This window comes from Puma concolor, chromosome D2 (assembly GCF_028749965.1).
Source record: "Puma concolor isolate L17-30 chromosome D2, mPumCon1.1.hap2, whole genome shotgun sequence".
NCBI lineage: Eukaryota > Metazoa > Chordata > Mammalia > Carnivora > Felidae > Puma > Puma concolor.
The window spans coordinates 7,122,226-7,136,148 of NC_141677.1; the positions used below are offsets into that span (position 1 = coordinate 7,122,226).

Sequence of the window (13,923 nt, forward strand, 5' to 3'; positions counted from 1 at the left end):
TTTGAGCCCCGCATCGGGCTCTGTGCTGCCAGCTCGGAGCCTGGAGCCTGCTTCGGGTTCTGTGTCTCTCTCTCTCTCTCTCTCTCTCTCTCTCTCTGTCTGCCCCTCCCCTGCTCATGCTCTGTCTCTCTCTCAAAAATAAATAAATAAGCTTTAAGAGACAGGGCCTTCTTGGGAACCAGTGGCAACCCCAGGTTCCCAGGGCCCCTCGCACCTCATTTTGTCTCCGCAGACAGAGGCTCAGGGACATCGGAGGGATTATTTGAATGAATTTGAATATTTGAATTCTTCCCGGGATTGCACCAACTCACTGTGTGTCATGAGACATTACGTGGTCTCGTTTCCATCGAGAGAGCTCGGGCTGTAACACCCATAACAGGTGGATTAAGTGCTTGTGATAATTATCCATGTGTTTATATGTCCCTCCAGGACTAACACATGATCCTGGACACAGGGAAAGTTGTATATTCAGGTTTACTACTGTGTGTGTGTGTGTGTGTGTGTGTGTGTTTATTTTAACGAGGAGACTGGGAGCTCAACCATTTCTTTGCTGCTAATTCTTCCTGGATTATGCTCTTATTTCCATGGAGCATAAAAATTCTGCCCTTTTTATGGTGTCATCCTGGTTGGCTTTGTGAGCAGGTGCCTATAAAATGTGGAAACGGTAATTATCTCAAAAAGTGACTGTAGATAGAAACTCGAGGAAAGAGATGGCTGGGTGTCCAGGAGATCTCTGGGTGGGGGTGGGTGACCCTGTGTGCTAGGAGTTAGGAAATTACGTCCTTGGCCCCCAACCCAGCCCCTCCCCTGTTTTGCTATAGCCTGTAAGCTAAGAACAGTTTTTACATTTCTTTATATGGTTTGGTAAGAAAACAAAAACAAAAAAATAAAATCAAAGGAGGAATTCTATTTCGTGACGTGTGAAAAGTATATCAGATTTGGGGTGCCTGGGTTGCTCAGTCGGTTGAGCGGCCGACTTCGGCTCAGGTCACGATCTCGTGGTCCGTGAGTTCGAGCCCCGCGTCGGGCTCTGTGGTGACAGCTCAGAGCCTGGAGCCTGCTTCCGATTCTGTGTCTCCCTCTCTGTCTGACCCTCCCCCGTTCATGCTCTGTCTCTCTCTGTCTCAAAAATAAACGTTAAAAAAATTTTTTTTAAAAAAAGTATATGAGATTTAAATTCCAGTGTCTATAAACCAAGCTTATTGTAACTCAGCAATGCCCGTTCACTTACACATTGCGGCTGCTTTCGTGGTAGAGATGTGTCTGTGCAATAGACCACGTGGCCTGTGAAACTGAAAATATTTACTGTCTGACCCTTTGTGAAAAGTTTGCCATTTCCTGCTGTTGACAGTGGGGGGTCAGTGTGCTGAGTTCTAACTTACTCAGGTCCCTGGCCTGTCAGCCTAGCCCTCCCATCTGCATTCAGAGGCCTGAGTGCCTAGCCTTCCTTCTCGAGCCCCCCCCCCCCCCCGCCCCGAACTGTGTTTGGTTATTTTTGAGACCGAGAGCAAGTAAGGGAGGGGCAGAGGGGGGGGGGGAGAGGGAGACACAGAATCCAAAGCAGACTCCAGGCTCTGTGCTGACACCTTAGAGTCTGACACGGGGCTCAAACTCACAAGCTGTGAGATCATGACCTGAGCCGAAGTCAGACGCTTCACCGACCGAGCCACCCAGGCGCCCCTACCGTTGCCTTGTTTTTTAAAAAAATTACCTTTAAAAAGGTTCCTAGAAACTCATTGTCATTTCTCCCGTAATGATACTCTTGAGGTTATTGTTCATTTATTGTGACACGTGGTATTCTCTTTACAGAGACCCATGGGAGAAATTTCTATCTGGTCAAAGTACCAGAAAGGTTCTATTTTTCTGACGTGTTTGTTTGCTGTGTTTTGTTTTTGGCATCATCCTTTGGAAACTGTAACTTGTGCAACTGTCTGGGTTTTCAGCCTCAAGATGCCTGCCAGCAAGCTCAGAAGTGAATTTGAGGCTCACTTTCCTTTTTTTTTATAGTAGATTTATGTTTGCTGCCATTTCGCCGTATGTCCTGTGTTGTTTTCCCATCTCTCTGTCTCCTACGTTTCCGATTCGTGAGCGTTTGCTCCGCTTCTTGTATCTTACAAGTCACTGTACGTTTTTTAAGGAACTCTGCAGAACGCATTAAATTAAAAATCAGATGCGTTTGAATTTTGGTTCCAGAAAATCATGGAGCTGTCCTTACGGTCCCATCTCAGAGAGCACTGCACCCTCTCTCTCTCCCCGTTATTTTGCGACTGTTCAGGGCTCTGTGTCTGCAGGGTCTTCGACACCAGTCCCTGAAATGTTCACTGGGTGCTCTGGGGTCTAATGTTCCACCTTTCCTGGACGCCTATAAACAAATCACTTCAGGATGGATAAAGGCATAGATCAAAGGTCCTTCCTCTAGAATCCAGAGAACTCAGGACAATTGTGAACAGAGATGAGGATGATATTTTCTATGACCTCCAACAGAAAGTATCGCTTCTTTGCATGAGGAACCCACCTGACGAACCACGGTAGCATTAGCAATAGTTCTGATTATGTCACTGAGAGAAACCACAGACGTTTTCGTGTCACATTAGGTCGTTGCTGATGTCACCCAAGATATCTGTGTCTTTTACTCTACTACAAAATGAAGACACCTGTTGTGGCAGTCTGAAGAACTAGAGCTTGTTACGTAGTAAGTTGATAAGGAAGGATAGTTATTACTGTATTGTAATTCAGAAAACCCACTTCTCATAGCTACGGTTCATTGTTTGTCTTTGCAACCCTTTGGAATTTATTGAGTGCACTTGAAAACTTTTCTTTTTTTCTGAGAAGGGATCGATCTGGCTTCCGTCGCAGCTCGCTACCGAGGGGTTTCTTGACTCAGAAAAGAGTAAGAAACCTCTGTGCACGGGTACATTCATGCACGCACACCGCCTCGCACTGTTTCATAGCGTCCACGGACCTCCTACAGGGCCTATGTCTAACGTCCGCAGTTTGAGAATGCATGCCCTACTGACTAGAATTCAAGGCAGTGGCAGGCCAGGTGAAGGAGGGTTTTTATCTTGTTTTATTTTTTAAGGCTCCATTCAAGTGGATCACTCAAAGGCATGGACCTACAAATCCCGTCCCAGTCATGTTATTGGTTCTGGCTGTAATGGTTACACGTCCTCTCCTTCCTCCAGAAAACTCCGAGGGTATCTGTCCCTATAAAACAGTCCTCTTGGCTTTTGCCCTATCAACTCTTGGAATTTTCCAGTGAGAGATTAACAACCTACTTTCATGCTCATTGATTTATAGTTTGTATTAAAAAGAGAGTTGAGGGGCGCCTGGGTGGCTCAGTCGGTTGAGCGTCCGACTTCGGCTCAGGTCATGATTTCTCAGTTTGTGAGTTTGAACCCCGCGTCGGGCTCTGTGCTGACAGCTCAGAGCCTGGAGCCTGCTTCGGGTTCTGTGTCTTCCTCTCTGTCTCTCTGCCCTCCCCCAGCTCTCACTCTGTCTGTCTCTCTCTGTCACAGAAATAAACATTTAAAAAATTAAACAAAATTTTTTAAATGTTTATTTATTTATTTATTTTTTTTGAGAGACAGAGAGTGTGAGCAGGGGAGGAGCACAGAGAGAGGGAGACACAGAATCCGAAGCAGGTTCCAGACTCTGAGCTGTCAGCACAGAGCCCGACGCGGGGCTCAAACCACGGACCATGAGATCATGACCTGAGCCGAAGTCAGACGCTCAACCGACTGAGCCACCCAGGCACCCCTAAAAAAATGTTTTTAAAGAGATTTGAGTCTCTGACTTTTCAGAGCTCGATACGTATGTATGCCATAAGTTTGAAATTGGATAACAAGTTCGAACACCACCAGAGGCTAATGACATAATACCTTTCATGTGGTTCTGGGCTGCGAATGGTTCTGTTACTGTTTTTATTGATCAAGAATATTTATTGTTCACGTACAGGGAAGCCAAGTTTCACTTGAGAAGACCGTTCTCTGCTGATACCTATGTGCTCTGAGTCCCTGGTTAGAATTCTCTTTACGCTTGCCTGTGTCTTGTGTGGTCTTGTGTTCCATCCAGTGTGCTCATGCTGATTGCTTCCCTTCATTAACGAGACCTGGCTGCAACCTTAGAGACCATCTGTCTTGTCCAGTGTTTTTCAACCCTGCTAAGCTTCCCAGAATATTGATGCCTGGACCCCACTCCCAGAAAATCCGACTGGATTGGGGTCTGGGTTGGTTTCTTTAAAAGCCAGCTAGAAGATTCTGTGGATCCCCCCCAGCTGGAGAGACGTGGCCTGGCCTATTTCCTTCGCCGTACAGATGGGGAGCATTGTGACAGGCCTGAGGCCCCCCCCAACTAGCTAGTAACAGACAGGTTTCTCCACTTCAGGATGATACTTACTTTTCAGATTTTTTTTTTTTCCAGATATGTTAGGCCATTTCCCCGCAAAGGCAGGCTTCTGTGATCGCTGCATTGCTCGCAGAATATTTAAAATTAACTACTGCAGCTGGAATGTTTAAAAGCTTGCCAGGCCTGTCCTGTTTCACCATTACCTAATGAGCAGACAGCTTTCTGGAAAAACCTGGAGAGCGTTGTCTTAGTCAGCTGTTGTTGGCTTGTGGTGACTGTCTATTCCTTGGAAAGTTGCCCTGTTGCCTATTCTCACATCGCATTCAAGAGACTGGCCCATTCTCATGGGCAGCTTGTGATTGTTGAGCGTGGAAGTTTCCAGACCTCCCTGTTGAACCTAGTGGGTTCTGATGGGAGTAAATCTAAAAGAACCCCTTTGTCATGTTTGATGGAGTTGCGTCGTAAGAAGCCACATGGGGAGAACTCTCCAAAAATGCCTTTGCTTCGTGAGTCGTGAGTGTAAATTGAGCATTTCTGGGAAAAATACGTAAGGACCTCATGGGCCTCGTGGGCAGATACGCTGTCCATTTATGTATTTTGTGCCTATCTTCTTTCTGTAGATGATTTATTTTTTTTTAATGTTTATTTATTTTGAGAGAGAGGGTGCAAGCACGGGAGGGGCAGAGAGAGAGGGAGAGAGAGAAAATCCCAAGCAGGCTCCGCACTGTCAGCGCAGAGCCCGGCGTGGGGTTTCAACCGTGAACCGCGATCGGGACCTGAGCTGAAAAGAGTGGACGCTTAACCAGCTGAGCCACCCAGGCACCCCATTTCGTTCCTATCTTCTAAAATTGCTTAGAATGAATCAAATTAATTTATAACCACTGTACCTTTTCCACCCAAGTTAATAGACTCCTTGTCTCGGTTTATCTGAGGGTTTTGATATATGGGTTTTAATCAGCTTTATTGATCTCATTAGGTTTAAAAATTAGTAAGTTGCTATATATAGCAGTAACCTTCATAGAGATTATTCATTCTTGTTTGCTTTTTAATTTTGATTTTTTGAGGGAGAGAGAGCACAAGTGGGGCACAAGAGGGGCAGAGAAAGAGGGCAACAGAATCCAAGCAGGAGCCACGCTCAGCACTGAGCCCGACGCGGGGCTCGACCTCAAGACGGTGAGATCGTGACCTGAGCGGAAATCGAGAGTCGGACGCTTAACCACCTGAACCACCCAGGCAACCTGAGATTATTCATTCTTAATGCAGCAAATAAAAGAAAAAGTAGACTTTCATTTAATACAGATACATAGACTTAAAAAGATTAGATGAATCAAGCTCATGGCAGTTCTTAAGTTAATGGCAGGCTTTCTGATTTACGCTTGGTTTCTTTAGGATGGCAACTTTTCCTTCTGTCTTATTTTGAAGTGCATTTGGTTACAACTGTTTTGAACACCATGTGCCCATTTATACGAAACTCAGAAGAAATTCAAAATGATCCTTTTACTATAAATCTCCTATATAACTATCAGGAGGAAAAACAAATTTCACCTGTAGCGGGTCAATATACCTTGGGATCAGAAATGAACAGGGGCACCTGGCCGGCTTAGTCGATCGAGTGGGGGACTCTTGATCTTGGGGTCATGAGTTCAAGCCCCATGTTGGACATAGAGCCTACTTAAAAAAATGACCGAGACCAAATGGCTTGGTGTCTTGGAAGCAGTTGGCACCCGACCCACACGATGTGCAGAGACACGGGAGACCCATGGAGGGTTTATTTGCTAATCTGGACGTGCGTTTGCAAGTAGGAGACTGGAAGGCTGTGAGGAACTCCCGATACTTTGAGGCTTTCAGCGAAATGGTATAGTGAACTTGCTGGTCGTATGAGAAAGCCTGGGTCTGATGTCACCCAAGTCTGCTTAGATCAAAGGTCATTATGGCCACTCCACCCTTGGCCCTGGTCCACACTCTGCAAGGCAGGTCATTGGTCTGGAGGGGTCCCAGCGGACAGTGAGAGCGTGGAGTCTGCAAAAGTCATTCTCCACGACCGTGGCGAGCAGCCATCTTGGGCACATGTGGTACTCTCAGATCTGGGAATTAGACCCACTATTTTCTTCTTTGCTTTTCTTTCTTTTCTTTTTTTTTTTTTTAACACTTTATTTTATTTAAGTTTCTTTCTTTATTTTGAGAGAAAGAGCAAGTTGGGAAGGGCGGAGAGAGAGAATCCCAAGCAGGCTCCACACGGGCCAGCACAGAGCCCGACGTGGGGCTCGAACTCACGAACCGTAAGCTCATGACCTGAGCTAAAATCAGGAGTCGGATGCTCAACTGACTGAGCCACCCGGGGCGCCCCGACTATTTTCTTTAGCACTGGAGCGAGCCTTCCTTGATTTGTCTCCTTTAACTCTGTTTCACACTGAAACAGGCCTGTGCTCTGCAGGCATGAGTTGAAAATGGGCAGGGCCGGGTGGGTGGTTGTGGCTTTCTTGGTTTTGGCACCTGGATGACAAAGTGCCCGGGGAACAAGCTGTCATTCATCAGCGGAGCACACTGGATTTCTGTCCTGCAGTGAGGGTGGGCCAGAAGGAGTCACGGTGGAGGAATGAGTTAGCGCCCCTGTTACGAAGCACCGCGCCCTCCCGAGTTACCTTGAACGCCCCCTTTGCTGCTGTAGCAGCAATGGCCCTTATTTTTAAACTTTCTTTAAATATAATATACATACAGAAAAATCTATAAATCTTACCTGTAGTGCCCAGTGAATTTTCATAAGCACACCTGTGTACCCAACACCTAGACTGAGAAACAGCTGCCAGTGGAAATTCAAAAGCTCCTTCCAGTCTCCCTCTCCCTCTCTCTCTCCCTCCCTCCCCCTCTCCCTCCCTCCCTCCCCCAAGGTCACCATCTGATTAGTCCTGCCAGATTTTGAACTTTACGTAAAAGGAGTTGTGTGTTACAGACTCTCCTGTGTCTGGCTTCTCGTGCCCAAGTTGTATCGAGGAGGTCATCCGTGTCATGACCGAGGAGGTCATCACACACACGTGTGTGTGTGTGTGTGTGGCCGGAATTTGTTCATTCTCACTGCCGTGTGGCCCTGATTCTCCAACCAGGGCCGACCGGGTCCCTCCGGGGACATTGGCAATGTCCAGAGACAGTTTCTGGTTGTCACAACTGCGGGAGAAGGTTGGTGCTAACCGGCCTGAAACGCACAGGACCGCCCCCCACCACAATGTATTCAGCCACGCATTTCTTAGGGCCTCGGCTTCGGCGTCCAGGAGCATCATACAGCTCAGCCCTAGCTTGGCAATTCTTGAAGTCACGCTTAGCACAGTCTCCTCGAAATAAAGAAACTTCCAAACAGGAGACGCTCTTCATTTCAGGTGAAGGTTAGCGTCAAAGTGAATTATTATGTGCAGTCTTAGTCGTAGACCAAAGTTGCATGTTTTGGAACCGGTACAAGAATCCAAAGAGGTTCTGAGTGAGGGAATGAAACGGGCTAACTCAGGGTTTCCATCAAACAATGAATATGTGTAAGAATGTTCTTAAACACGGCTCTCTGGAAGTCTAATCTACACACTAGAAACTATTATGAATTTACATACTTACTGTAAACTGGCCCAATTTAATGATGCAGTCACGTAATACGCGAAGAACCTGAGGATGCTTACAGCTGTGCAATCATCATTTCAATCTTATTTTATTTTTAAAATTTTATTTATTTTGAGAGGGAGGGAGCATGCAAGCAGGGAGGGGCCGGGGGGGGGGGGCAGTGGAACAGAGAATCCCAAATCCCAAGCAGGCTCCATGCTGTCAGCACAGAGTCTGACACGGGGCCCGAACTCAGAAACTGTGAGATCGTGACCCGAGCCAAAACCGAGAGTCGGACGCCTAACCATCTGAGGCCCCCAGGTGCCCCACAGCCTGATTTTAGAACATGTCCACCACACCCAAAACATTCCATGTGCCCATTTGCATCACTCCTGTTCCCACCCTGAGTCCCAAGAAGCCAACTGTCTATTTTCTGTCTCCAAAGATTTTCCGGCTCTGGATGTTTCCTGTAAATGGGATCATACAATGCGCGGTCTTTTCCGTCTGGCTTCTCTCGCTTGGTGAAATGTTCTCAAGGTCCATCCACGTTGTAGCACGTATTGTTCGTTCTTTTTTATGGCCGAGTAGCATTCCACTGTAGGGATATATAAGGGGTTGATGATCGCCAAATGAGGGACACGTCGGTAGTTTCCAGTTGTGGGCTATTGTGGAAAGCAGACGTGAAGCAGAGCTAGGCGAACGGCCGACACGAGGAGGCCTTTGAAATAGGGACATGATTCTGGGCCAGATGCTATATATCCTTTTTAAAGGTAATTTGCACAATTAAAAAAAAAAATAGAATAGGGGAGGGAAAAGACCGGAGAATGATACAAGGAGCATTAGGCTAACAGGGAAAAGGGGCCTGGCATCTTTGAAGGCATTTTATAACCAAATTGCAAGGCAGCAAAACTCTGCCTTAAAGGGAAGGAAAATGTATCCCTGGTTCCACTAAGAGAAGTCATTAAACATGCCACGCTTTTTAAATCACATTTTTCTCATGTCAATTCAAAGAAATCCAAGTTTACATCTTTATCCAGGTTCAACAAATGCCTAATATAAGAGAGAGAGAGAGAGAGAGAGAAAGAAAGAGGAAGGAAGGCAGATAGATGTGGAGAGGGGAGGAAGAAAGAAACAACAACTAAAACTTTTGCTCAGCTGATCCAGGTTTCCATTTTGGTAAAAGATCTTCCATAAAAGATCTGTTTGCTTAAGGTTTGCTAAGTGAGCTCGTTTGTGCGTCTGCAGAAGAGCAAAGCGGAACGCTCCGCCCTGTGCCCCAGCCTCGCCCGCACAAATCAACAGAGGGACGGCTTGTGAGGTAGGCACACAGAATCCAGTCAGCTCAGCCTTGGGGCTAATTTTTCCAGTTGAACCAAGAAGACCCTTGTTGGGGGCGGGGGGGGGGGGGCAGAGTTAATAACCAACATTCAAACAAGGCGTCTTTATAATGTACCGTGAGGGGATTTCCCAGGGCTGTGAAACCACCTACCTCAATGGGAGCTGTCCATACTTGAGTTGGAGCTTTAAGATTAGGTACTTGAGATGGAAAGCGTGTGTCTGATAACCGTGCAGAATGTTTGTGTTCGAGAGAAGTTAGGAAGCACGCAGCTGAAGAGACGTTTGTAAAAGAAAGACGGCAGTCACCGGAAGCGGGCATGGAATGGTGCAGAGTGACTCGTTCCATCATCCATATCAGGCCATCTTTTTTGTTTTGTTTTTTTTTTAATGTTTATATATTTACTTTGAGAAGGGGGAGGCAGGGAGAGGAAGAGAGAGAATCGGAAGCAGTCTCCATGCTCCGCGTGGAGTCCAGTGTGGGGCTCGATCTCACGACCCTGAGATCGTGACCTGAGCCAAGATCAAGAGTCTGATGCTAACTGACTGAGCCACCCAGGCGCCCCCGTGTCAGGCCATCTTATCAAGTGAGGCAGCGCTGACGGGGTTGATGGCAGAGGTCGTGCCGAGCTCAGAAGGTGGGGGTGGCCCTCGTGCCCCCTCTCACCTCCTCGGCGCCGGGAACAGGAGGGGGTGTGCCTGTCCTCACAAGGAGGAGGGACACGGAGGACAAGCGTGGGCAGATTGACGCTGTGCTGACAGAGAGGGGAGGCATCTGGAAGTCTCTCTTCTTCGCCCAGGGAGCGGGGAGGCTGCAAAGCCCAGAGATGCCATTGGCCTTCCCCGTAATTCTGAGGCTACGGCCGAGTATCCCAAAGCGTGTAGCTTCTCGCCTGCCCAGAAGCACAACGGTGCGACAACGGGGGCCTTGCGTGTGTCTGAGGGGACGCGCCTCACACTCGCCGTGTTCCCATCGCAGAACACGAGAGCGCGGAGTCGCTCCGCGGTGATCCTGCAGGGTTGTGGTGGCACCGTTGTGTCCTCGCGTCCATCCATGAGGGTTTGAACACGTGGCCGGGGGGTCAGGCTCACTAGCAGCTCTTTTAGGCTTCTTCCGCGTACTCAGCTGAAATATCTTCTTCATGTAATCCATAGAAGCAGGCAAGGAGGGAAGGGACACGCAGCCTGCACAGCCATTTGATCCGTTGATAGTCACGTCGTCCCACTCCATGCACGTTGTCCACGAACTGCAGCAAAATAGAGGTGCACGGTGATTTGAATGCATGATCCATGGAAACGAAGCCAGCCCGTCAGGTTAATCCTGTTTTGTTTTGTTTTGTTTTATTTTATTTTACTTTTTCTTCTTTTTTTAATTTTATTTTTAATTTTTTTTTAATTTACATCCAAATTAGTTAGCATCTAGTGCAACAATGATTTCAGGAGGAGATTCCTTAGTGCCCCTTACCCATTTAGCCCATGCCCCCTTCCACAACCCCTCCAGTAACCCTGTTCTCCATATTTATGAGTCTCTCCTGTTTTGTCCCCCTCCCTGTTTTTATATTATTTTTGTTTCCCTTCCCTTATGTCCATCTGTTTTGTCTCTTAAAGTCCTCATAGGAGTGAAGTGATATGATTTTTGTCTTTCTCTGACTAACTTCACTTCGCATAATACCCTCCAGTTCCATCCCCAGAGTTGCAAATGGCAAGATTTCATTCTTTTTGATTGCCGAGTAATACTCCACTGTATATATATACCACATCTTCTTTATCCATTCATCCATCGATGGACATTTGGGCTCCTTCCATACTTTGGCTATTGTTGATAGTGCTGCTATAAACATGGGGGTGCATGTGTCCCTTTGAAACAGCACACCTGTGTCCCTTGGATAAATGCCTAGTAGCGCAATTTCTGGGTCATAGGGTAGTTATATTTTTAGTTTTCTGAGGACCCTCCATACTGGTTTCCAGAGGGGCTGCACCAGCTTGCATTCCCACCAGCAATGCAAAAGAGATCCTCTCTCCGCATCCTCGCCAACATCTCTTGTTGCCTGAGTTGTTAATGTGAGCCATTCTGACAGGTGGGAGGTGGTATCTCAGTGTGGTTTTGATTTGTATTTCCCTGATGATGAGTGATGTGGAGCATTTTTTCATGCGTCAGTTGGCCATCTGGATGTCTTCTTTGGAGAAGTGTCTAGTCATGTCTTTTGCCCATGTCTTCACTGGATTATTTGTTTTTTGGGTGTTGAGTTTGATACGTTCTTTATAGATTTTGGATACTAACCCTTTATCTGATCTGTCATTTGCAAATATCTTCTCCCATTCTGTCAGTTGCCTTTTAGTTTTGCTGATTGTGCCCTTTGCTGTGAAGAAGCTTTTATTTTGATGAGGTCCCCATAGTTCATTTTTGCTTTTGTTTCCCTTGCCTCTGGAGACGTGTTGGGTAAGAAGTTGCTGCGGCCAAGATCACAGAGGTTTTTGCCTGCTTTCTCCTCGAGGATTTTGATGCCTTCCTGTCTTACATTGAGGTCTTTCATCCACTTAGAGTTTATTTTTGTGTCTGTGTAAGAAAGTGTAAGTGTATTCTGTGTAAGAAAGTGGTCCAGGTTCATTCTTCTGCATGTCGCTGTCCAGTTTTCCCAGCACCACTTGCTGACGAGACTGTGTTTATTGCATTGGATATTCTTTCCTGCTTTGTCAAAGATGAGTTGGACAAACGTTTGTGGGTCCATTTCTGGGTTCTCTTTTCTGTTCCATTAATCTGAGTGTCTGTTCTTGTGCCAGTACCATACTGTCTTGATGATGACAGCTTTGTAGTATAGCTTGAAGTCTGGGATTGTGATGCCTCCTGCTTTGGTTTTCTTTTTCAAGATTGCTTTGGCTACTCGGTGTCTTTTCTGGTTCCATACAAATTTTAGGATTATTTGTTCTAGCTCTGTGAAGAATGCTGGTGTTATTTTGGTAGGGATTGTATTGAATATGTAGATTGCTTTGGGTAGTATCAACGTTTTAACAATGTTTATTCTTCCTATCCAGGAGCATGGAATCTTTTTCCATTTTTTGTGTGTCTTCTTCAGTTTCTTTCATAAGCTTTCTCTAGTTTTCAGTGTATAGATTTTTCACCTCTATGGTTAGATTTATTCCTAGGTATTTTATGGTTCTTTGTGCAACTGTAAATGGGATTGATTCCTTGATTTCTCTTTCTGTCACTTCATTGTTGGTGTATAGGATTGCAACCAATTTCTGTGCGTTGATTTTATATCCTGCCACTTTGCTGAATTCATGGATCATTTCTAGCAGTTTTTGGGGGGAATCTTTTGGGTTTTCCATATAGAGTATCATGTCATCTGTGAAGAGGGAAAGTTTGACCTCCTCCTGGATGATTTGGATGCCTTTTATTTCTTTGTGTTGTCTGATTGCAGAGGTTAACCCTGTTTTAAAGAAACAAACAAACGAACCAACAAAAATCCTGGAACGCCTGGGTGGCTCCGTGATTAAGTGTCTGCCTCTTGATTTTGGCTCAGGTCGTGATCTTCCGGTTTGTGGGTTCAAGACTGTAGTTGGGCTCTGTGCTGACGGCGTGGAGCTTCCTGGGGATTCTTTCTCACCCTCTTTCTCTCTCTGCCTCTCCCCTGCTCGCTCCCTATCTCTCTCTCAAAATACATAAATAAACGTTAAAAAAAAAACCTAGTGTACCCCCCCACCCCACCGGACCTCAGGTTTTGACATGCCTAAGCTAGGTGATTGCTGCCGGAGGCTCCTTCCACCTGTTGCCTGAACGCGGCCACGGGGCGTGTGCTTCAGCGTGGATCCTCCACGGATGGAGTCTCAGTTCCAGAAGCAGGGCCACGTCTCTCGGGCTCCCTGCCTGCCGCTCCTGTAGGCGTCCTCGGGGAGCGGCCCACCTGTGCCGGTGACCGGTCCGGCCCGCCTGGGACCGGTCGGATGCGCGGTCCGCCAGCTCAGGGTGGCCGCCCTGTGTTTGAACACTACCGATCCTGTTGCTTTGCCTGTGTTTGAGCTTTGGGTAAACGCCGTCATACAGCATGCGCACTCCTTTCGTGTCTGGCCTCTCTCGGCGTTGCGTTCGCCAGACCCACCCTATCGCGTGTCGTCGCGCGTGTGTCCGTCCTCCTTGCTGTGGGGTGTTCGTCCAAGTGTGAAGACATTGGCTTACTCGCCAGATGACTGCGGAGTGGCAGCTGGGTGTCTTTGAATATTGATAACAGTCCTGGGAGGTAGGTGCCGTTGCTGGGTCCATTTGGCAGCTGCCGGGAAACTGAGGCTTAGAGCGGCTTTCATATTTATGATGATGATGATGATGTTCTTATTATTATATTTATCATCGTTATTATTAAAAAAAGTTGTGCAGGTCACTTGAGCCCAAGAGCCCGTGCTGTTCACCGTCCCGGTCACTTTTCTGCCTCAGTGCCCGACTGAGCCCTGTGGGGAAGCAGTTCCTGGGTCTGATCGTCTCCTATCCCCTTGAAAGGGTTCAGCTGTGACGCTGTGGCAGCGGGCCGGGAGACAAAATCTCTGTCACCGGGCCATGTGGACCCGTCTCTGCCTCCGGGACCAAGCTTTGTTCCGAGGAGAAGTTTGCTGCACTTAGGTGAAAAGCTCTCCCACTGGTTCACCTGACATTTCTGAGTCCCCGGGAGATCCCGT

The 13,923-nt window shown here is 47.1% G+C and overlaps 1 protein-coding gene across 4 annotated transcripts in view; it reads left to right on the forward strand.

The window, feature by feature from the left end:
• The window catches only part of PAPSS2 (3'-phosphoadenosine 5'-phosphosulfate synthase 2), a 74,021-nt gene that overhangs the window by 11,979 nt on the left and 48,119 nt on the right, over positions 1 to 13,923 (forward strand). The window contains exon 2 of one of the 4 annotated variants that reach the window (XM_086679510.1): positions 10,414 to 10,572. The exons of the other annotated variants lie outside the window; for them this stretch is intronic. Within the exon in view, the coding sequence (XP_086535636.1) occupies positions 10,549 to 10,572 (24 nt within the window). The 5' untranslated portion in view covers positions 10,414 to 10,548. The remainder of the gene's footprint in view (positions 1 to 10,413; positions 10,573 to 13,923) is intronic. 4 annotated transcript variants of the gene reach the window in all.